Genomic DNA, 24,980 nt, shown 5'->3' with positions numbered 1-24,980 from the left:
AAGATAATCGCATAATGATGAATTAGACATAGCAATGTCTAGGATTAATAACAGTGAGGAATGGAGGTGGTGGTAGTAGAGGTTTGATCGATATCTGTTCTTGTTGAATATGGCCACCACTGTGTGACCCAGTGTGACGGTTAATGTTATGTATCAATTTGCCTGGGTCACAGTGCCCAGATCCCTGGTCAAACATTATACTGGATGTTTCCATGAAGATATTTTTAGACAAGATTTACATTTAAATGCATGGATTTTGAGTACAGTAGATGCTCTCCATAATGTGGGTGGGCCTCATCTAATCACTTGAAGGCCCACATTAAATAAAATGCTGTTCTCTTGGAAGCAAAGGAAATTTTCTAGCAGACTGCCTTCTGACTTCATCTGCAACATCACATCTTCCTGGTTTCCTAGCACTCTGCCATTGGACTTGAATTGCAAATATTTCCTGAATCTCTAGCTTGCCAGCCGGCCGCATCAAATTTTTGGACTCCCCAAGCCTCCACAATTGCATGAGCCAATTTCTTAAATAAATCTTTTTATTTTATACAGATATTTATACAATACACCCTATTGGTTCTGTTTCTCTATAGAGAACAGACTAAAACACTGACTAATACACTCTATTTCCTATTAGTAACAATAACGTGATTCCAGGCTTCTACATAGTGAAACTTAATATCAGCTGTTCCTCCCCGATGGGTAACCAACATTTCTAGGTGGAGGCCTGACTCAAAGACTAAATGACTGCATGGATATAATTCTATGTTCAAATTATGGCCCATTAAACATCACTTAGTAATAGCTCCATTGGAATGGGGCTTAGTAACTTTCTGGTATTTTGGTTGTAACAGTTGTAAGAATTTAACTGCGGGAAAAATTTCTTCTGTGTTTTGAAGAGTGAAGGCAATAGTAACCTAAGTAGAAATAAGCTGAATTCATGTCATCTGGTTTATTTAACAAAGCAATGAAGCTTTTTGGTGCTTGTCACATTGCCCAGAGGAAAACTACCTTTTGTCTGCGGAAACTCTAGGGTTAAATAAATGGTGCTGGGAACAGAGATGTGTTTTAGTCACTTCACGGTGTGGGTTTCAAACATCTTCCAGCAAGACCGCATGCAGGTGTTTCAGGGAACAGTGCTATGTAGGGAATTCGCCACTGCATTGTAAACGTCGAGAACATCCTCCAGTGGCTCTGTGTTGTAAGTGACAAGGACCTGCACCGCCCCTCTTGTAGAAGATGCCATTGTGAAGCAGATAAAAGTGGTCCCTAGAGCCCCTTTTACACCCTTCTTTTTGCACTGCTTCCTATTTTTCCCAAGTCCTTTACGTATTAGCAACCTCATATATTACTCTTCCCAGAGGTATATGCAATTTAAGAGAATATTGCTGGGGACGGCAATGCTTATCCTAAACAAACGAATTGTTATTGGTGGAATTTCAGAGGTTGTGACCTCTTTCTAGGGAGCTTTATGTGGATAATGACCCTTACTCTTGCACCTCTAATCATAACCCACAGGTCAGCCATCCATGCCCTAAGCTCAGGCTTAAGGGAGACTCGCTGAAAACTTCATTTCATAGCCCCCATGGTAACCAGTTTTAGGAAAATGGAGTCACCATCTGTTTGTTTTCTGTTGGAGAAACCTATTTCCCAACACGATGAATAAGGCTAGGGAAGAGAGCAAAATGGAGAAAGGGTTTGGAATTTTTAAAGAAAGGAAGGCAGGCTGGTGCAATGCGGTATTTCAGCTGCAGTCGGGTTTTTGGGGTTTTGTTTTGTTTTGTCTTGTTTTGGTGGTGTTTTGTGTTTTTTGTTTTGATGAATATGTCTTTCATCTTTGGAATATCAAGGACAAACACCTATAGTCACAAAAACCAATTCATTCTGGAAAGTCTGAGTGGGCAGGAGAGATGATAGAATCCTCCATGGAAAGGAATGAATGTTGCTATGGAAACCAGATCATCCTCTAGTGAGAGCCCCAAAGTGTTTGCCAGGCTGCCTAACCCTGGATATTAACATTGTAGAGCCAGAGAGCTGCTTGCCGGTCTTTGGAAAGGGATTATTCAGATAATTGGTCTGATGAGCTTTTATGCATCTTGCGAAAAGGAAGTCAGAGTCTCCTGGGAAGTGTCGAGTTGCCTGGATTCTTAAGACACTAGAGGTCAGTAAACCACAGCTCACAGGTCATAACAATACTGGCTATCTGTGATGGCTCTCAGGAGGGCTTTTGAGAAAAAGTGAAGGTTTGTATATGGTTTCTGCAGGGTGGTTTCTAGAGCAAGGAACATATGAAGTAGGGCTTTCCAAGAGAAGAAGATATCTCTTGAGCAGAAGTGTGACCAGAATAGAGGGATAAACCGGTACCTGGCTGGCTCAGTCAGTAGGGCATGCAAGTCCTGATCTTGGGGTCATCAGGGGATGACCACCTTGGGGAGGGTGGTGTGGGTATACTGTGTGACATTTGGACACTCTAAACTTAAATGTTTTCATATAAGAATTAGATGAGATAATTATCATGGAGTACCTAACACATTCACTACCTGATGCAGCAGTTCCACGGATACTAACTACTACTACCAACAGTACTATAATACTAGTAACACTATTAGCTGATTTTAAAGTCTAACTCAGAGAAGGAAAGCTATCTCCAAATAAGATATTTCTCAGGGTGAAATGATCCTGTTTCTCCCGGGAGCAATTTCTACTTGTCATGCTATACAAATAACATTATATCAACAAGAGATGTTTCCTTATTTCTTTTAAGATTTATTTATTTATTTGAGAGAGAGAGCATGTATGCATGCATGGGGGTGGGGAGGGACAGAAGGAGAGGGAGAGAATCCCCAGCAGACTCCCTGCTGAGTGAGAAGCCCGAGACACAGGATTCCAACTCATGACCCTGAGATCATGACCTAAGCTGAAACCAAGAGTCGAACGCCTAGCCAACAGCCCCGCAGGCACCCCAAGAGGTGTTTTCTATTAAGAAAAAAACTACTGCAACATCACCACAAGCAATTCATTTATTGAGTCACCACAATTGAGCTTAATAAACCTTCCCTGAACAGTTACCATGATTTCAATTAAAACTTCTTCCTAATTGTGGGTTTTGTATTAAAAAAAAAAGGTCGAGTTTTGTATTATGAAATTAGTATTTTCTCTCAATCACTTAAAGAAAAAAATCACAGCTCTGTCTCCTGAATACAATCATTAGTAAGTTAGACCTGTTTTCTTCTAGCCCCTCTCCCATACATTCCCTTGCATATTATTATAAAAAATATATGATGGGTGCCTGGCTGGCTCAGTTGGAAGAACATGGGACTCTTGATCTTGGGGTCATGAGTTCGAGCCCCTTGTTCAGTGTGGGAAATACTTAAAAAAATAATATCTTAAAAAACATATACATAGGAAACATATGTATATAAAACATACATATAAACATATAAAACATAAATTTGTGTGTATACATATAAACATCTCTCTGTGTGAATATGTGTATCTATACATGGTTGTAATCCTTGAACAATTGAGTGCCATGTTATCAGGGACTTTATTTTATTCATAGGCATCATGATGGAGATCTTGGGAAAATAATGCATATTCTCAGGTCATTGAGGTGGAGGGATAAAGTCTCGTTATTATCAGCTCCAACATTCTTTTTGTAGGGTAAAAACAGTGGTAGGAAAAACCTTTTCTTTGCTATTTTACCCTTTTCTCAGGTTATGATGAATCCATTTAAGCAGTCTTCATAATTACTGGCAAAACAGTTTTGCATCTTTGACTTGGGAGTCAGCAGAAGGACATGAATAGATCATTTGTAGTAGATGAAATAAAAATACTAGTAATCATTTGGGGAAAAACAAGTAATCAAAGAGATGAAAATGAATCTAACATGAGATACTTTTTTTTTCCTTTTGGTTATCAAATTAGCAAACAAAACACATTAAAAAGAGTTCATCAAATGATGAAGTAAGCACTGTTTTTACTTGGCAATGGGAAATGTACAAATGTACATTGCCAAGTGAATGGGAAAATGTACATTTTAGGGTGGGAATGTACATTCGCAAAGTCAGAAAATGATTTGGAGGCTTAATATGTTATCAAGAGCCTTAAATATCTTCATGTTTTAACCTAGTGATTCACTTTTGGGGGTTTTCTTAAGAAAAAAGCAGACAGGAATGCTGGGGGAAAAAGTTCACTGCAACATTATTCATGTAGAAAAACTTAAAAACAATCTAAATGTTGAATTCCATGAAAATGATTAAATAAATCAGGGTATATCCATATGGGAATATTACACAGCTTTCAAAAATGTTTAAATATTAAGTAATGTGGAAAATGCTCAAATTAAAATGTTAACTGGAAAAAACCCCAAATTTTATGTATTCACAATCTGAACTATGTAGAAAAGTTTCAAGGAAAAATGATGGAAAAGAAATAATCCAAAATGTAACAGTGATTGCCCCTAGATGATAGAATGATGGGTAATTTTTTTTCTCTCTTCCCCCCTCCTTTGCGTCCATTCTGGTGAGGAATGTCATTTTTCATGTATTTTAAAAAGTGGCTTTGTAGGGGCACCTGGGTGGCTCAGTCCCTTGGGTGGTTGCCTTCAGCTCAGGTCATGATTCTGGGGTCCTGGGATAGAGTCCCAAGTCTGACTCCCTGCTCAGCGGGGAGCCTGCTTCTCCCTTTCCCTCTGCAGCTCCCCCTGCTTGTTCTCCTTCTCTCTCAAGTAAATAAAATCTTTTTATAAAAAGTGACTTTGTATAATTTTTTGTAGTCAGAAAAAATTTTTTTAAGGAGTCACATAGAAAAACCCCCTCATATATTTACTGTCATATACACAATTACTGCGGCCAGGACAAAAAGTATCCTGTAAAGGGATCAAAACCTAAGCTTTTCTCTCTTTTCGGCTACTTAATTTTCCTCTTTGTAAAATGGAAATGACAGTTTCTAACTCACAAGGCATTATGGTCATGCAGGTAAAGTCCTTGACATAGTTCATGGCACATTGTATGTGTTTAACAGGTGTTCGTTTTCTGATTATCTCAGATACCATTTACAGAGTTGGTTACCTTTTAAGGTAACCAAGTTGGCGTTTAAGGGATCTGAGTCATCGAGAGGGCTAGCTGGGATACTGTGACATCCGAACAGCGCAGGTGGCTAGTATCTTACTCAACTATTGACAATCTGTTTAGAGGCAGGGCTGCAATCTAGCTTCAGACTAAGTTGGAAACTTTCCTTAAGCCTAACTTCTGTGTTAATATCTGGGTATTTCCCATACAGGACACCGCCCCAAACTGGTTTCTACTTTTAGCTCCAAAGCGGCAAATTTCCTTAAATATCACTAGGAACTCGGCCCCGCCCACATGCCCCCACCCGGTTGGTTCAAAAGCTCCCCGGGTTAGTTCAATCCTAGGGATCTTTCCAAGTTGATTGGCGGAGCAAATCGGAACTCCTTTGACTTTTTTGATTGGTCATGTGAGGCATTGGGGCGGGGCGTGTGGGAGTGTCTCGCCCGGACGCCGGGAGCTGTCATTGGAAGATGAACCCGGCATTTTCAGAGCTTCGTGCCGTCGCCTAGGCCGCGAGGGGCGGGCCTCCTCCCGCCTAGGCTCTTATTGTCCTTTGCATTGGTCAGACATGTCGTCACTCACGGAACTTCGAGCTCATTGGTACGAAAGTTCCAAGAGGCGGAGGGTGATTGGTTGGTTGAGGTTCCCGCCCCCGCGCCAGTCGCCATTTTGAAGAGGGAGCCGAAATCCGAAAGGCAGTGGTGTGGGTAATCGTGCTCAGTGCGGTGGCAGGTGAGTAGCGGGCTACGGAGAAGAAGCGGTAGCATTTAAGGTCTGCTTGGATTTCCGCACCATCAGCGGGCGGGAAACCAGAGAGTAGCGGTTGGCCTGCGGAGGGGGTTGGGTTCCCTGGCGCTTCTCCACCTTCTGTAGGGCCGGCGTTGTGGGGACCCGAGGGAAGCTTGGCGCGTCCACCCGTGGTCCTCCGCTCTCCCGAGGACCGGCATCTCGAGGCGGAGCGGCTTGGCGGGTGGGCAGAAAAGGCATTCGAGTCTCTTCCCGAGGACCCGGTGCGCGTGCCTGTCCGCCGCGCACGTCCACTTGGCCACCCGCTCTCGTTAGTGCTCTGGGGGTCTCGCCGCCGTTCCTCCCTGATGGATAGTTGGTGCGGGTCGAAGAGGCGCCGGGGTCTGGGACGTTTTTCCCCAGAGGGTCTCCAGAGGCTCAGCGGGATTTGGGCGCCTCTGGCAGATGAGTGGAAAGAAGAGGAGAAGAGAAGCAGGAGGGGAAAACCTAGGTGGTGTACCGTGTGTAGTTGGGAGGGGGAATCGAGCGCGGGTGAGCCTCAAAGGACATCTAATTAGGGAGTACCTCCCCCCTTGACCCTTGACATCCTTTTAGTTTTTCCTCATCTATGCGATTTGCCCCCCCCCTTTTTTTTTTGGGAACCAAAGACAAGGCATCTCTCTTTTTGTCGCCCAACAAGATTTTGATTGGTGCAGTGCCCAGACCTCCTATGAATGGTTAGAGCACTCGTCATTCTTTGGTTATAGCAGTTCACTTTTACTTCATTTTTAGACGGGATAAGTGCCCTGCTTTTTTTTTTTTTTTTTTTTTTTTTTAATTTATTTATTTATTTGACAGAGAGAGACGGAGTGGGAGAGGGAACACAAGCAGAGGGAGTAGGAGAGGGAGAAGCAGGCTTCCCGCCAAGCAGGGAGCCCGGTGTGGGCCTCCATCCCAGGACCCTGGGATCATGACAGAAGCCGAAGGCAGACACCCCACGGCTGAGCCACCCAGACGGCCCAGTGCCCTGCTTCTCTTCTCTGGTCGTAGAATGGAATGGTGTATGCTCGGACGTCATCCATGTTAAGCTACCGTGGGAAAGCTTTGAGTTTCAGACGTGGGCGCTCTGGAATTTGGTGACTTCCCCCTTGAGATCACTAGGGTCCAGACGAACCGGAGACTGGCTGTCCTTGTTGCATTTTTGCCTCTGTTCTGCCAGAGAGTAAAGTTTTTCTTTGGTTAGCAATTTATTTTATTTATTTATTTGGGGAGGGGGTGTTGGTGGATACAGAGGGAGAGAGAGAGAGTCTTAAGCAGGTTCCGCTCCCAGCCGGCATCCCTGTGACAGGCTGGATCTCACCACCCTGAGATCATGACCTGAGCGGAAATCAAGAGTCTGGCACCTAACGGAGTGAGCTACCCAGGCGCCCGTGGTTAGCAGTTTAAAGGGAAAATCATAGTCTTTGAAGCAAGGACTTTCTTCTTATTTTTGAAGAATCTTTGTAGACTTTCAGGAGCTTAGTTAGAGATGCAGACACAGGACTACTTTTAAGTCTTTAAAATGTCAGGCTCACACTTCAAATAGGCTGTTGTGTTAAAAGACTGTAGAATAAATTTCTGCAAAGCTAGTCTGTCTTTACTATTGCCTTTATAGAATCTAACATGCGCTCTTCTAAAAAATAAAATTTTGAACGCTTATGCTGTTGGAAGTCAATACAGTGATTACCTTTTGGGAGGTAATGACTGGGATGGGAGACCCGGAGATCCAGGTCGCTGGTAATCATATTTTGATTGGTTTATGACATTTCATTGAACTGTTTGGTTATCAAGTGTGTTTTTGTCTTATGTAAATTACATTTCAATAAAAAGTTAAACTGGTTGAGAGTCAGGTGATGGTCAACAGGGGATGTTTGCCAGTCAGTTTCTCTGTTAGCCGGTGTGGTGTCCCAGTGCTATATTTCTCCCCTCTGAAATTATCTTAGGTTCTTTTCTGGGTGTTGATACTGTTTGTTAGCCAAAGGCAACTACTACATTTCAAAAAGATACTGATATTTAACCTACCTTAAGGACTTAGCTTTACATCCTGTAAAATAAACTGGTTCTCTGCGTCATTAGTTCTCATTTCAAGAGAGTTCAGATGTATTTGTTTTGGCATTGCTATAGGCTGACCAAAGCCTGCTGCCATAGAGGTAGCATTGAGACTGTGTTTCCACTTACCCCACTTGGATGCTGCAGTGGAAAAGAGAATTTTCTGGCAAGGCATCAAAAGACTTAGTTGAATTTCCCTTTGAAAACAAAACACACTACTCTTTCTTGGCCAAATTATACTTAAAATTGTTTAAATTTTTACTGGAAGTCACCTCTAATAGAGACTTGTATTTTATGTATGGTGTTTTTATATCTCTGCAAAGAACAATTTCTTGACTTGCCTTTCTTTTCATTTAGGTAACAGAATTCAGTCACAATGGGGAATGTTTTTGAAAAACTGTTTAAAAGTTTATTCGGGAAAAAAGAGATGCGGATTCTTATGGTGGGTTTGGATGCAGCCGGAAAAACTACCATCTTGTATAAATTGAAACTGGGAGAGATTGTGACTACCATCCCTACAATAGGTATGTTCATGACCTGTGATGAGACCAGTTTACAGTTAGTATGTTACACTTTTACATGCCTTTTATGTTGTTGAATATATCTTTTAAAAAATCTTTTCTGCCCCAAGAGCATAAACTTTTTGAGGCCCAAACTAGGTAATATAGAATTTCCTACTTGCTCCCTGGCATCTCTAGGACCATTGCTAGGTTTACAGGGCAATCAAATGGACACATTTAGGATAAGCACCCTTAACCTTTTTTGCCTGGCAAAAAAGAAAAAGATAATGATTAAAACAGGGCAGAGGTGCCTAGCTGGCTCAGTCGGTATAGGTTGTTTTTTTTTTTTAAGATTTATTTATTTTAGAGAGAGGGAGTAAGCCTTGTGGGGGAGGAGCAACGGGAAAGGGAGAGAAATCCAAGCAGACTTAACACAGCACAGAGTCCAACGCGGGTCTTGATCTTGGGACCCTAAGATCACAACGTGATCTGAAACCAATATTTCAGTGCTTAACCAGCTGAGCCACCAGGTGCTCCAGAGCTTGCGACTTTTTTTTTTAAAGATTTTTATTTATTCATTTGACAGAGATCACAAGTAGGCGGAGAGGCAGGCAGAGAGAGAGGAAGGGAAGCAGGCTCTCACTGAGCAGAGAGCCTGATGCAGGGCTCAATCCCAAGACCCTGGGATCATGGCCTGAGCTGAAGACAGAGGCTTTAACCCACTGAGCCATCCAGGCGCCCCAGAGCTTGCGACTCTTGATCTCAGAGTTGTGAGTTTGAGCCCCACGTTGGATGTAGAGATTATTTAAAAGTAAAATCTTAGACAAATGACCAGGGAGGGCAGTTATGCCCTCTGTTCCAGTCAATTAGTGTGTGTCCCAGCCCAAGCTTGAGATGGGAGCTGGGAATCTCTTGTTGCCCCTTCAGTCCATCTTCCTTCCAGCTGGCCTTTCTAAGTGGAAGTATGTCCCCAGGAAGTATGTTCCTAGGGTGTAAAGATGCAGTGTGATGTTCTTTACTCTGGCTCAAGCCAGTTCCTTGAGTTGGTGTCCAGCTGAAGAAACTGATTTGTTCCAGTGCTGGAGGAGAACCTGGCAGTAGAGTTATTCCTGCAAACTAGCACTGTGTTTTGTGGGCCATTTTTTTGCAAAGGCAGATCTGATAGGACTAAATCTTTGCCTCTGAACTGCCTCTAGATCCAATCTCCTGAGTTAGAATAGGCCGCGCAAGATGACATGTGAAGTTAGTCGTGTTCTGAATGTTGGATTAGTCACAGGAAGCCAAATGATCAAGTTTGAACTTGGGCAGTGGTTTCAGAGATTGCAACATTTGGAGAAGGAGGAAACCAGATGGAGGAAATGTTCACATCCACAATTTAAAAAAATGCTATTAGTCCAAAATGAAAATAGCGTAATTGCTTGGTTTTCTCCAATTATAAAAATAATTTGTGCTCCCATAATGTTAGACAAAACATAAACAAGTATTAAAAAAAAATCTACGGTTAAGATTTTGGTGAATACCTTTGTAAAATCATATGCATGCTATTTTCAAACTGCATTAAACAGTATGTTTGGGTCTCCTTCTATATTATTTCCTCCCTGTGGAATGCTTTCCTGCCTTCTTCCTCAGTCTCCTTCCCCTTTATGTAGCTAATGCCAGCTCATTCTTTTGGTCTTAGTTTCAACGTTATGTCTTGGGGGCACCTTTCCTGATGGCCTGGACTGGTTTTCCCCTGTTAAAAATTTCCATAGTAACCAGACCTTCTTAGAAATTCTCAACATATTTGGCATTGCTTTCCCGCTTCCCTTCCTTCCAGCAGTGTGTAGAGAAGGGCAGGAGCCATGTCTGTCGTTTTCACCATTGTTCCCAGGCCTCTGGCAAAGTGCCTGGCACATAGTAGCTGTCTGGTAAATATGTGGTGAGTGAATGGGATATCCATCTTATAGATTGTGAAACAGATGGCCCCCAGGGAATCATTCCCTTCTCTGGTGATGCTGAGCTTGGCCACATGGCTTGCTTTGACCAAGAGGACATCAACAAATGTAATTCAAACAAAGATTGAAGAAGTGCTTGTGTCTTGAGGCTTGTACTTTTGGAACACTGCCCTCACCGTAAGAGGATGCTCAGTGTTATGAAAAGACCACCTGGAGAGAGAGGGGCCCAGTTCAGCCCTCAGGGGACTCCGTAGCTGAAGCCCAGGCAACCCCCAGAATTGTTGGAGGGGCAGAATCATTATTCTAAGTCACTAAGTTTTGGCGATTAAATAACAATTTATACAGATTGACATGAAATTTTAATAATGGGGGATAGTATTCCATTATGTGGCTGTATTTTTAATGAATTTCCACTGATGTTTGGTTCAGTTATTTGTGGTGATTCTTTGTAAATGACACTGAAGTAAGCATCTTTAACATTTTTGCAGACATGTTCTCTACTCCTTGCAGTAATTTCTGGAGGAAGGATTGCTATGTTAAAACTAATGTACGTTTAGAGGCACCTGGCTGACTCAGTCCATAGAGCATGGACTCTTGCTCTTGGGATCGAGTCATGAGTTCAAGCCCCACACTGGCATAGCGTTTACTTAAAAAACAAAACAAAAAACAAGCAAAATAAAACTTAAGTACATTTAAAATGTGGATACACATTGCCAAACTTCTCTCCAAAAAGGCTGTGTCACCGACTATTAAAAAATGTTTATTTTTGGGACGCCTGGGTGGCTCAGTTGGTTAAGCAGCTGCCTTCGGCTCAGGTCATGATCCCAGCGTCCTGGGATCGAGTCCCACATCGGGCTCCTTGCTCCGCAGGGAGCCTGCTTCTCCCTCTGCCTCTGCCTTCCACTCTGTCTGTCTGTGCTCGCTCTCACTCTCTCTCTCTCTGACAAATAAATAAATAAAATATTAAAAAAAAAAAAAAAATGTTTATTTTTCCCAAATGGATGGAGAAAGAACACTGATTTTTATTGGGATTTCTTTTATTGTAAGTGGATATATTCAAACATCCGTTGGCTGTTTGTATTTGTTCTATGACTCAATCTTATTTCTTTATTGAGTTTCTAAGCTTTTTAAAATTTATTTGCAAGAGAGTGAGAGAGAGCAAGCGTGCCTGTGCTGCAGGAGGGACAGCGAGAGGGGGAGAGAGAATCTTAAGCAGACTCCCAGCTGAGCATAGAGCCAGATTGGAGACTCAGTCCCACAACCCTGAGACCATGGCCTGAGCCAAAAATCAAGAGTTGGATAGTTAATGAACTGAGCCACCCTTGTGCCCCTTATTCGTTTATTTTTTAAGTAGTCTCTGTCCAGTGTGGGGCTTGAACTCGCGACCTGAGATTAAGAGTCCTGTGCTCTACCAGCTGAGCCAGTCAGGCACTCCAGTCCACGCCCTGATTTTAATTTGGTTCTACTGTCTTTTCTTTTTGTTAGCATGTTTATTTATCTCTTAGCCATTTGAAGAGGTATATCACGGGTCTGGAACAACTCTTTTCATGTGTTAGCTTTCCAGTCAATTGTCTTTCAATCTCATTTTTTCTGTGTTTTGCCATATAGAATTTGAGGGGCTCAAATTTACCAATTTTTTTCATTTTTAAGATTTTATTTATTTATTTGAGATAGAGAGTGTATGAGTGCGGGGAGGAGGAATAGAGGGACAAGCAGTCTTCCTGATGAGTGTGGACCCTCGTGGGGAGCTCAGTCCCACAACCCTGACATCACAACCTGAGCCAAAGGCAGACACTTAACTGACTGAGTCACCCAGGCATCCTACCAATTTCTTTTTCTTTCTTTCTTTCTTTCTTTTTTTTTTTTTTTTTATGCTTTGATATCATTTTTAGAAAGGTCTTCCTTACTCCAGGGTCATAAAAGTATTTACCAGTATTTTCTGCTGCTAACTTTCTGTGTTATTTTTATTTTGTTTTTAAAAACATTGAAATATTATATCTATTTGAAGTTTACTTTTCTGTTATGAGTAAGGTAGGGATTTATATTTTTCAAATGAGTAGGCCAATGTTGTCCAGTAGAACATTCTGCAGTGATGGAAGTGTTCTGTGTCCATGCTGTCCATGGTGGTAACTTTAGCCACGAGTGGCTGTTGAACACTTGAAGTGTGGCTGGTGTGATCGAGGAGCTGACTTTTTAATTGTACTTAATTTTATTTTAAAATATTATTTGAAGTGTTTTATTTAAGTAATCTTTTTATACCCAAGGTGGGGCTCGAACTCACAACTCTGAGATAAAGTGTCTCATGCTCTTCTGACTGAGCCAGCCAGGTGCCCCTAATTGTACGTAATTTTAATTAAATCCAAATGGCCACATATATGTTGGACATGTGCAGGGGTAGACAGTTGTCCATACACACTTACCGGGTAATTTTTCCATGCTGATTTGGTTTATTATTTTTTTATTATAATTTCTTCTTAGATTTTATTTATTTATTTGAGAGAGAGAATGAGCAGGGAAAGAAGAGGGAAAGGCACAAGCAGACTCTTTGCTAAGCATGGAGCCTGACATGAGGCTCGATCTTATGACCCTAATCTCATGACTCTAGTTGAAATCAGCAGTTGGAAGCTCAACCAGCTGAGCCACCCAGGTGCCCCGTCCTTGCTGATTTAAAAAAAAAAAAATTTTATTTATTTATTTGACAGAGAAAGATCACAAGTAGTTAGAGAGAGAGAGAGAGAGGAGGAAGCAGGCTCCCAGCCAGGCAGAGAGCCCGATGTGGGACTCGATCCCAGGACTCTGAGATCAGGACCTGAGCCCAAGGCAGAGGCTTATTAACCCACTGAGCCACCTACGCACCCCTCCTTGCTGATTTTAAATGCTTTCTTTATCATATTCTAAATTTTCTTGGGTATATGTGTCTTCTTTTAGACAACTCCCTGTTGTAGTCATTTGAACTTAATTATTTCATGCATTCCTAAGGTTTGATAATATCTTCACAAATAATTTGTTAACTGTTTTCAGAGAGTTCCTGGTTACGCTTACTCGCTTATTTCTCCAGATTACATTTAAGATGATTTTGCTAAGTTTCACGCCTCACCTCCCTTCCCTCATCACTTTAGGATTAGAATGGAACTGAGTTAACACATTTATTTAGCAAGAATTGAGACTGCTGCAATGTAGTGAGTGCCTCTTGCTAAAACAAGGCATGACTCAAAGTGAGCAGGCCCCGGTTGTGGTCGACCTCGACGGTCAGGTTCGGGATTTGAGTGTGGGAAGCCAAGGAGAGATTATTTTTTCCCCTCTTACTTTAAATATCTTAGACAAGCGTAAATGTGTAGCGAAGTGATACGACCTTATTGTATATTTTGAAAGTTTTGATTGGAAAATGGTGAATGGATGGAGAAGAGGAAGAGTAGGTATAGATAGTTAGGTTACTTCAGTAATTGAGGCTAGAAATGACTGTCTCTTGGGTTAGGACGGCTATTATATATTTAGGAGGTTTTATGGGTAAGATTTGATAATGAGATTTTTAGGAGTGAGAGAGTTGGAAGTGTCAGGGATGCCTCCCAGATTTCCAGCTTGTAGGATGAAGTCAGTACAAGGGGTAACTAGGAAAGGAGCAACTTAGAGGGGCAGGGATCTTTTTTTTTAATGCCCAGCATGGAGCAAAAACAGGGCGCTTGAACTCAACAACCCTGAGATCACGACCTGAGCTGATGAAATCAAAATTCAAACGCTCAGCCAGCTACCCAGGCATCCCTCGAGTCGTGGGGATCTTATGTTCAGTTTTGACATAATGTCTTTTTTTTTTTTTTTAAAGATTTTATTTATTTATTTGACAGAGAGATATCACAAGTAGGCAGAGAGGCAGAGAGAGAGGAAGGGAAGCAGGCTCCCTGCTGAGCAGATAGCCTGATGCGAGGGGCTTGATCCCTGGACCCTGGAATCATGACCTGAGCTGAAGGCAGAGGCTTTAACCCACTGAGCCACCCAGGTGCCCCTTGACATCATGTCTTATCGGAGCCTTTGAGAGAGCTAATCTAAGATGTCGATGGAAGGCTGGATTACGAGCCTGAAGCTCAGGAGATCTGGGATGAGATAATGTAAATTTGAAGGTTGTTAGCACAAACGTGGTAATGAAGCCCTACAACTGAGTGAGATTACCTCTTGGGGCAGTGGAAAGAGGAGAATGGATGGAGCAGGACAGAGTCCTAGAAACTCCATCATTTAAGGATCAGTTAAATGTGGTTGAGCTCACTAAGTAGACCAAGGAGATTCAGCCATAGAAATATAAGGAAAATGGGAAACCAGGGAAGAGTTTCAAGAAGTGAGTGAGCAGTAGTGTCAGATATAAAATCGAATTACGCAGGAATGGGGGAGCATTTGTTGGGTTTATTGACATGGTGCTCGTGCCTCACGTTGGCCAGACCAGCTTTGTAACACAGTGAAGCAGAAGGTGCTGTTGGGTTACAGGTGATGCAGTGGGTGCAGTGAATGTGACTCAGCTTCTTAGAGAAGTTGGGCTTTGATAGGGAAAATCGAGAGTGAGAGCAGTTGAAGATGGGGAGTCAAGGAAGGGCTTTTTTTTTTTTTTTTTTTTTTTTTAAGATATTTATTTATTTGACAGAGAGAGAGACAGTGAGAGAGAGAGCACAGGCAGGGCTGGAGAGAGAGAAGCAGGCCTCCTGCTGAGCAGGGAACCTGACTCGGGGGCTCAATCCCAGGACTCCAGGATCATGATCTGAGCCGAAGGCAGATGCTTAACGACTGAGCCACCCAGGCGCTCCAAGGAAGGGCTCTTTTGAAAGATGTAAAGACTTAAGCATGCTGAGAAGAATGGGTTGGAGACTTAGGAGAAGTCCAGACTCTATGTTTAGATGGAATGGGCATTGGATAGTTGCTCCCTTCTCTTCTAATAGGGAGAGAAAGAGGTATGGGTGCAGAGGTAGGTAGGTTTCTACGCTGTTTGGTGGAAGGTGGAGGTCAGTCTCATTAATGGTTTCTGTTTGCCCTGAAGTACGCTATAAGATCGGAGAGGATGTGTGAGGTTGGAGAGTAGATAAGATTTGAGACTCCTGTCACGGTGCATGGAAGACTAATACACCCTGTTTTGTAAGCTGTGTATCTTTTTTGTTTGTTTTGTTTTGAATTAAGAGTAATGTGGGGCTTGAACTCAAGACCCCAAGGTCAAGAGTTGTATGCTCTACTGGCTAAGCCAGCCAGGCTCCCCCTGTGAGCTAAAGATTTTGACTAGTAAGTTGCTTTGTAAATTAAAAATACTGTCCAAATGTCAGCTGAAATTCATTAGAATTCTTTAAAAGTCTTCATTAAAAATTTTCTCCTTCTTCCCAATTTAGGTTTCAATGTGGAAACGGTAGAATATAAAAATATCAGCTTCACAGTCTGGGATGTTGGTGGCCAGGACAAAATCAGACCTTTGTGGCGACATTATTTCCAGAACACCCAAGGTAAAGATTGTCCAGTCTGTGGCCTTGGACCCATTTGGATTAAATGTGTCTAAGGATGGATGCTTGAAGCAAAACCTTGTGCTCCACTTTATACGAACCATCAGTTGTTCTTTCTCCTCTGATGGCCCACTTAAACTTACTGGGGAGGTTTCTTTTTGGAAAATGGTCCCTGCCTTCCTAGAAAAAGTACTTGGGCATTAATGCCCTACATAGAAAACTGCTCTTAATGCAGACTAGTTAAAAAATGGCTCTCCTGATGAAGTTGTCTTTTGCTTAACTGTAAGTTGTATGTGCCTCAGATGAAGTACCAGGTTTTAGAGAATTTGAGTTCAGTAAACTCTTTTAAACTCGTTGAGAATATCTAAAAGTCATGCCGCTGGTGAGAAAGAGATGAACAGGCAAGGCTGGAACCCCAGATGCCAGCATCTTGTGCGGCCGGGTCCCTCCTGGTTGCCCCGCTATTCTGAAAGTGCGTGACTTGACACATGCATCCCAGATCATTGCCTTATTTCCTTACCACTGGTTTCGGGGCTTTTAAAAAATTTTTTTAAAAAGATTCTATTTGTCAGAGCCAGCACAAGCAACTTCCGTAATGACTCCCTGATTTCTTTGTCTTTGTGTTTCAGTCCCCTGCACACAGTACTGTTGATACCTGGAGTGTTCTTGTAACTTGGCTTGGCACGTGCCATTTTGGCCAGACTATTGCGATTCCTTATTAGTTAATAAAATGAGAAAGTGTGGGTTTGAACCCCAGCTCTACTATGAAACCTTGGGAAAGTTCATCTTTTTTTGTCTCTGTTTCCTTATCTATAAAATGGAGGTAGTACCTGCCGTGTTGGATCATTTGGCTTAAATGAGATGGATTTTGTAAAATGCTTCGTTCTGTGGTTGGAAGGTAGTAGGCACTCAGATGGGAGCCTTTATTAGACTGGGTTCTCCAGAGGAAACAGAGCCAAGAGGATGGATGGAGTTACACGTGTGTGTGTGTGTGTGTGTGTGTGTGTGTCTGTCTGTCTGTCTCAGATTTATTATGAGGAATTGGCCCACATGGTTACTAGAGCCTGAGCAGGCCCAGTATCTGCATTTGGCAAGCAGGGGAACCGGGAGAGCCAAAGGTGGAAAGTCCAGTCCGAGGGCAGAAGACCAGCTCCAGGATGGTCAGGCAGGGACTTCTCTCCACTGCTTTCGTGTTCTCTTCAGGCCTGCAGTGGATTGGAGAGCACCTCCGCCCTCTACTGGCCCCAACCCTGGGAAGGGAAGTTTGCTTTACTCAGTCTCCTGATTCAAACGTTACTCACCTCAGCCAGGAACACCCTCAGACACACCAGAATAATTTTTGACCAAACGTCTGGGCACCCCGTGGCCTGGTCATGTTGACACATAAAATTAACCGTCACTGAGCCCAAATGGTGAGAGACTTTACATCCTCATTCTCTGGCAGGAGTCCTTTTGCCACATGTAGTGTCACATTTCGGTCACCAAAAGTTGGAATGCCTTTTTGTTTTCAATCTTCTATTCATGACAAGCCCGATTTTATGGAACTTCAGTAATTTGCGGTGATGGCAGGCACCCGGCTTGATCTAGGACCCTGGGGTGGGTCAGTTAGACTCTTCGTGAAACCAGCAAATGGGGACGGTTTGAAGAATGGATTTGCTGTCTGTGGTGGGTCCGGACATCTCAGCCAGGAGGAGCCTTGGAGGCTGCCCCTGTCTCTCCTGCCGGCTCCTCAAAGGTCATGCTGCCCTTTTTTATTTGAAAATTTTTCATCAGTATGTTGAGTATGACAGACTTAATGATAGCGTTTAGCTCTCCAATAAGACACTTAACTGTGTGTTCACTTAGGCTTTACTTCTAGAGATTGAAATTTGAGTTGTGTGATTTCTTAGTTAATTATGTTATTTTACAGTGTGCATAAAATGGTCCATTAGTTCCCATGTGGAAGAATTTTTCTCCTTGATTGTAGGTTCAGTTATTTTAATTTGTTAAATGGGAATACATTTATATGCTGCAAAATTCCAAAAGATAGAAAAGAATATAAAGAAAAGTCATTGTCTCATTCCTGTTCCTTAACCACCCAGTTCCCCACTCCCATAGACAAGCACTTGTATTCCTTGTATATTGGTCCAAAGATACTTTATGCATGTGCAAGCAGCCGGAAATATATTACCCCCTCCCATTTAAAACAAATTTGATCACACTATTCATGCGTAAATTTACCTTTTCTAGGTTCTTCCAGTTCAAAAGTGAAGTCAATCTGATGCTAGGTTCTTTTGTTTCTCGGATAAGGATTTACATTAAAAACAGTATGAAATGGGCTCTAATATTTATAAACCTTTATTTTTATTAGGATCAGCAAAGGGATTATATATCTGCTCCCACCCTGTCAGTTTTGCCAGGATCTCCCTGAATTTCTGGATAACCTTGTTTGCTTAGTTAAGATCAGAGTCCTGGTTATACTACAGGTAGACTATCACATTTTGGGGGAGGTTTTGAATGTTCTGCACTTTTGAAATCTGTTGTGATATAACAGATGTGACTTTGTCTCACATGCAGTCACCAAACCCGGGGACTGTCCCCACACCCGGAAGCTGTCCGCCGCACTTGGCCTCTCCAGAGCTGGGAAGGCCGGAGGGAAGGCTGGGAGGTTAGGCACTGATTTTCCCTCCCAGACACAGCTGTGAAATCCCAGTGTCCGAAGGAGCCAAGAGGTCATTTTGTCCCACTACACTTATCCTACCAGGGAGGTCCCTCTGGCAGTGTCCCCACAGGCAGTGGCTGAAGCTGGGCACGTGTGTCTCCAGTGGTGGGGTTGCCTCCCGAGGGAGCCCATTGCCTCTTCAGTTCTGTTGACTCTGTCTGACGACTTCCTGTAGTTTGCGCCCACTGATCGTCAGCGTACGAAGTGAGCTGTATATAAAACAAGTTGAACCTCTCTTTATGGCATAGCTCTTCAGATACGTAAAGACAGCTGGCAGTCCTTCCAGTGAGTCTTTTCTCGCGATAAAATACCCTCGGTGTATCCGTTCTTTTTCGTCTGGCGTGGCATCTCATTCCTTTGCCATCCTAGGCATTTTTTTTTTTTTTAAAGAATTTATTTATTTATTTATTTGACAGAGCACAAGTAGGCAGAGAGCCAGGCAGAGAGAGAGAGAGGAGGAAGCAGGCTCCCTGCCGAGCAGAGAGCCCAATGCGTGGCTCCATCCCAGGACCCTGGGATCATGACCTGAGCTGAAGGCAGAGGCTTTAACCCACTGAGCCACCCAGGCACCCCTCCTAGGCATTTTTTGAGTCCTTTCAGTTTGCCTGTGTTTTAGAATGTGGGGTCCAGCAGTGACCAGGTAATAATATTTGCAGGATGTTCTGACTGACGGACGATGGAGAAGGCTTTTTCTCCCCCGTATCCTCGTGGTCCGGCTTAGGAGCAAACTCGTTCTGGCAGCTGCTTCACGTATTTGTCTCCCAGAGGACTCACCTCAGCTAACCACCCAGTTCTTGTTATCATTATTGCCACAGAAACTACTGCTGAGAGGGGTCTTCCCCGTTCTGTATTTGGGTGTATATTGGCTTTCCCCCTAGGGAATCCTCTGGAACTCATGTTGGCCCAGCCAGTGATGACCTGGTCTGTGCAGGGTTCAGCCAGCTTGGCATAGACTCAGTGTGATGGTATCTTGCTTCGACCATCTTGTGCTTCCTGGGATTTCTCTGATGCTGTCTGGAATGGGATCCTGCGAAGATTTCTCGGCACCAACTTCCTGGAGTTGGGCCAGACTTCCCAAGTTAGGGGTACAAGACTCCCTCCATTCGGACACCTGCTGAAAATGCGGGTGTCCCCAGAACATTGTCCTTTCCGTCAGGACGCCCGACCTCCAGCTACCTCTGATGTGTGATGTGTGTCTGCTGAGTGTTGCCGACCAGGGGTGCTTATGCGAACTTTGATGTCCCTGGGTTTTATGGGGACTTTGTTATGTAAACAGGATGTAGAAGTGAAGTGATTAAGCATGAACCTAATCTTTTCTCTATATTCTTTCTTCTGTTAACCTGGGGGAAAGCCTGTTTGCTTCCAAAAAGATGGGCTAGTGCGGTGCGACAGGCTCTCTAACTTGGCAGCCTCTCTAACTCCGCAGAGTAGATGTCTCTCCCTGAATGCTTTCAGTGAAACCATATGCATAGGTAGGGAGAAGCTGTAAGGGCACGTAAACGTTCTCACTTTCTAGGTTCAGATCACCAACATGCTTGTGATTTCTTTCCAGGTCTGATTTTTGTGGTCGACAGTAATGACAGAGAGCGAGTCAATGAGGCCCGCGAGGAACTAACCAGAATGTTAGCAGAAGATGAGCTCAGAGATGCCGTCTTACTGGTGTTTGTAAATAAACAGGTATGTTGTTGGCTTTCTGAGTACTGGGACCAAAATTGCTGCCAGATGTTCACTTAAAAATACAGATATTTAAATTAGATGTGTGCCTCCCTCTCTCTAGTCCCTACCATAACTTTTCCCTCCACCTCCTTTTTTTCTTTTTTTCTTTTTTAAGTAGCTCTAGGCCCAGTGTCCAGTGTGGGGCTTGAACTCCCAACCCCAAGATCAAGACTCGTCACATGTTCTACCAACTAAGCCAGCCAGGCCTGCCCCCCACTTCCTTTTTAGCTTATGTCTTCTGTTCATTGATTGAACAGATATGAATTGAGCATCTACTAAGATATAGACATTGTTTTGGTGACATAGCCTTGAGCAGCAAGACAGATAAAAGTCCCTGTGTTCGTGGAGTTTACGTTCTAGTGGTAGGAGAGTCAGTCAGTAACACGTGGTGTGTCTGCTGGAAGTATGGTAGAGGAAGGTGAGCAGAGGAGGCGGGCAGGCTGGCTGTGGGAAAGGGCCAGAATGCCTCCACGAGAAGACGACATCTGAGCAGATTGGAAGGCCAGCGGGAAGGGAGCTGCGTGGGGCTAGGAACAGCAAGGCAGCCAGTGCAGCTGGAACGGAGGGGACAGGGACAGCGAGGGGGGAGATGGTTGTGTCAAATGGGGTCTGTCAAGAAGGAAGAAGGGGCTTCGTGTAAATGTAGCGGAAAGTAGTAAAGGAAGAGTGGGAGGAGGGCCAAGTGTTGAGCTGTCCCGCCCTGGGATTCAAAGTGGAGCGAAGCTTGGAAGGAAGGGAACATCGTGGCATGAGGTAGAGTCATGGAATTTACCAGCCTGAGATGACCTCAGTCAGGTCGTGATGTGTTTCCTTCTGCTTTCTCTATCACGAATACATTCGTTCTGCGATTGAGCTCATGCTCATCTGACGGGGCTGAGTCCTTCGTGTTTTGTCACTTCGGATTTATCCAAAGCATTTCTCTTGCCCTTCGGGTCTTTGTAACATGATTTTGTTTTATATTGTATTGTGTTTTATTATGTTGTTTTTTTTTTTTAGTTTTTTTTTTTGTTTAGTTTTGACAGAGAGAGAGAGAGGGTAGAAGGCGCAGAGGGAGAAGCAGACTCCCCGCCGAGCAGGGAGCCCGATGCGGGGCTTGATCCCAGGCCCTTGGGATCATGACTTGACCCGAAAGCAGACGCTTAACCGACTGAGCCACCCAGGCGCCCCTTAGATTTTTTGTTTTTATTTTTATTTAAGATTTTGTTTATTTATTTGACACAGAGAGAGAAAGAGTTCACAAGCAGGCAGAGCAGCAGGCAGAGTGAAGGGGGAAGCAGGCTCCCTGCTGAGCAGAGAGCCTGACTCGGGGCTCGATCCCAAGACCCCAAGATCATGACTGGAGCTGAAGGCAGAGGCTTAACCCACTGAGCCACCCAGGCGCCCCTAGATTTTTTTTTGAAGTAGCTCCACACCCGGCATGAGCTCAGTGCAGGGCTTGAGCTCATGATGCTGAGCTGATCAGGACCAACTGAACCACCCAGGTGCCCTGTAAACATGATTTTAAACAGTGGCTGGACCGTCATTCGCTTAGGCTTTACCCTACTGTTTGGGTCTATGCCAGTCCTGAATTTCACTTGTGAAGCTAATGGACTTTCAAAAAGAGAATGACGCTTGTTCTTTTTAATTATAAAAGCAGAACATGCTTGTAGTAAAAATCTGCCAGCAATTTAGAGTACCAAGTGACATATTCTTGCCTCAGTCTTCAGGGTAAAATAATGTTAAATTTCTTCCATCTTCCTTCAGAGATACAGCTTTCCATGCCTGTATAAGCAGCTGCGTGATTGCATTCATACTTACATGCTGGGAATCTGCCTGCTTTCTCACGTAGCGTGTTGTGATGTCATTCCATAGCAGTATTGCTAGATCTGCCTTACCACGCACGTGCCAGGCACAGTTCTAGAACTTGGAATAATCAGAGGACAAGACAGAAATTCCTGCCCTTGTAAAACTTGTGTTCTAGTTAGGGACAGGTAATCTAAGTCATCAACATAGCAAATACGTCAGTTTTATAGTACAGTCACACGTGGAGAGTGCTGTGTTGGATAAGATGAAGCAGGCAAATTAGGGAGGGGTCCTGGGGACTCGGGTCCTGAAGGCCTTGCCGACCACGGTGAGGACTCCGGCTCCTCCCCCTGAGAGATGGATCCGCTTCAGGGCTTGGAAAGAGTGACTTGCTCTGACTTTACTGACCACTGGGTTGAGAATAGACTCAAGGGGAACAAGCACAGAAGCAAGGAGACCAATTCGGAAGTTATGTCAGTACCCGGAGGTAGAAGTGGCCATGGTAGGCGTGGGTGGGTAGCTGTGGGCGTGGTGAGAAGTGGTCAGATCCTTCATGTTTTGATGGGGTTTCCTGAAGTGGAGTTGAGAGGTTCAGAGAGAGCGAGAGAAATTGGGGATCTGCTGAGCTGAGACTGTGACTGAGGTGTTGCTTTTTTTTTTTTTAAGATTTTTATTTACTTATTTATTTGACAGAGAGAGAGAGATCACAAGTTGGCAGAGAGGCAGGCAGAGAGAGGGGGAAGCAGGCTCCCAGCTGAGCAGAGAGCCGGATGTGGGCCTTGATCCCCAGGACCCTGGGATCATGACCTGAGCCAAAGGCAGACGCTTAACTCATTGAGCCACCCAGGCGCCCTATGACTGAGAATTTGGGAGAAGAGCGTCTTTCATTATAAAAAGGCATCATTATAAACTGATTCCTGAATTTTCTTTCTCAAGGATCTTCCCAACGCGATGAATGCAGCAGAAATAACAGACAAGCTCGGCCTACATTCCCTCCGCCAGAGAAACTGGTACATTCAGGCCACTTGTGCGACCAGTGGAGATGGTCTTTACGAAGGCCTGGACTGGCTCTCCAACCAGCTCAAAACGCAGAAGTGATCGGAAGCGCCCCGTTCGCCGTGCATCGTGGCACACTCAGCTGGCCTCTTCTGTGTGCGTGTGTGCGTGTGAGGAGCCGAGGATGGGTGTGTGGCTGGGAATGGGAGCAGCTTTCTCACACTGTGCCTTAGCCATGCTACAAGAAAACCAGGCTTACATTTGAAGAAAAATCAGTGTTTCATTTTAAACGCTACCTTCCATTTCAGGAGTTTCGAGGGTCAACTTAGCAGGTGATGGAGGGGTCCGGAGAGCTTTCCTGGCACATAACAGCCTGAGAGGCCCTCGTGGTGGGCAGGAGGAGGAGAGCTGGCATAGGGCCCAGGTGGAGCTGTGCCATCCTGGGTCCGGTGGCTATGCCTGCCCAGAGTCATGTTAGACTTCGGTGGTCTTTTGTAAACGAGGAATGGCCTGTCCTTCTTCTCCATCACTGCCAGAGCTCGCAGCTCACTTTTCAGTGCTTTCAAAGCAAACAGTCCTCAAGAAAAAAGACACCTGCTTGCTGCAGGGTTGAAATTCAGCTCCGAAATTTTCCCGTAAGTTATGTTCTTCCTGGTTTAATGTACTTTATTGAAAGAAACTTGAGATCTTCTTCATTAGAGTATCCAGAGTCCGTAACACTAGAACGTCATTCCCTCATGCTAGTTCCTTCTCCTTGTTGCCTCTTATTTGCCAAATGGAGACCATTTTGAGTAAGTAACCCAGTGTGAGGCCGAGGCTCTTTACAGGGGCCCCAAAGTCAAGCGAAGGGCCGGGTTACAGAAGGGAGGTGAGGGTCGTGTTTGTGTCCTTGTATCACCATCTCAGGTTTCAGGCTCCTGAGACAGCTGCTCCCACTTCTCTGCTCTGTGCTGAATGTTCTGTGCTCAAAGCAGGAGGTTTCACTCCTGAGATGGAATCGTCACCAAGTTCAGTTGTCTCCATTCGGCTTGCGGTGTTACTTAGTTTCTGTTCCCAGAACCACACACCTGTGAGTTCTGAGAGTGAAAGAGGATTGAGAGGTTCATTTTGGAGACGAAATTCCCGGCAACCCCTGTTACTGCCCCTGAGTTGGTGCTAAATTTTGCTACGAAAAATGTCTAATCCTAACCGCTGTCCGCGGTGCTGACTCCGTCTTCTGGATGCAGTGATGTCCTGTGTGGAGACGTGCTTTATGTTGTCTTCAAAACATTCATAGAAACGGCCTGGTGATGAGCTGGGTCTCATGCGATAGTCTAGAGCTCGTTTGCGCAGACGGCTCTTGGCCAAATGTGTACCTATGCACTTCCCCTACTTCACCTTTGAAAATTCCTTTTTGAGAAAAATGTTTATTCAAATTAACAGATCTAGGAGGGGAATGTAAGGTGAATTTTAACAAAAGTAAACCCTGTTTGTTGATGATAATGAAGTTGATATTACTAGGAAGAAGTTTCATAACATGATACATGTGGGGTGTGATGTTTTTCTTTGAAATATTGACTTGAAAGAATGTTCCTTGCAATACTGGCATCCAAGTCCAGATTTTGTTTTAACCCTGGAGTAATTCCTGAGAAATAGTAAGGTTGTACGCCTCATATTGGCAGGGACTGTGTCTTACATTTTTGTATTTATGCTTAGTATGGTGCTGGGCCTCATTAAATCATTGTTGATTGGCTGGACAATAAAGAACTTTCTTTGGAAGGAGGAGAGGACAGCCGTGTGCTTCTGAATATTTTGAAAGACTTAAAAATCCCTTTTCCCCTCCGTCTTGGCAGACTTATTCTGTTCCTTTAACAATAATCCTCACTGACAGTTTTCCTGGTGCTTTCAACTGTGGTTGTCTTCTATGATTTGGAGCTGCTGGGTTGAGGGTAAGTGGGACCACCTCAGTGTAGTAACTTTGAACTTTGGATTTGGGTCCCCGAATGCCATGTTGACATTCC

General features: G+C 43.9%; 1 protein-coding gene across 1 annotated transcript; it reads left to right on the top strand.

The window, feature by feature from the left end:
- Positions 1 to 5,658: 5,658 nt before the first annotated feature.
- On the top strand, positions 5,659 to 24,744 carry LOC131816372 (ADP-ribosylation factor 2). Its single transcript, XM_059149054.1, has 5 exons — positions 5,659 to 5,804; positions 8,244 to 8,410; positions 15,678 to 15,788; positions 20,039 to 20,163; positions 22,921 to 24,744. The coding sequence occupies exons 2-5, from the start codon at positions 8,263 to 8,265 to the stop codon at positions 23,080 to 23,082; spliced, it is 546 nt and encodes a 181-aa protein (XP_059005037.1). The 5' UTR covers positions 5,659 to 5,804; positions 8,244 to 8,262; the 3' UTR covers positions 23,083 to 24,744.
- The last annotated feature ends 236 nt before the right edge of the window (positions 24,745 to 24,980 follow it).

This window comes from Mustela lutreola, chromosome 15 (genome assembly GCF_030435805.1).
Source record: "Mustela lutreola isolate mMusLut2 chromosome 15, mMusLut2.pri, whole genome shotgun sequence".
NCBI classification, from domain to species: domain Eukaryota; kingdom Metazoa; phylum Chordata; class Mammalia; order Carnivora; family Mustelidae; genus Mustela; species Mustela lutreola.
This window is presented reverse-complemented; position numbering and strand designations above follow the sequence as displayed.

Coding starts and splice junctions, on each gene's coding strand:
- LOC131816372 (XM_059149054.1), top strand. CDS start 8,263: ATGGGGAATGTTTTTGAAAAACTGTTTAAAAGTTTATTCGGGAAAAAA. Junction 8,411..15,677: donor GACTACCATCCCTACAATAG/GTATGTTCATGA, acceptor TTCCCAATTTAG/GTTTCAATGTGGAAACGGTA. Junction 15,789..20,038: donor TTATTTCCAGAACACCCAAG/GTAAAGATTGTC, acceptor ATTTCTTTCCAG/GTCTGATTTTTGTGGTCGAC.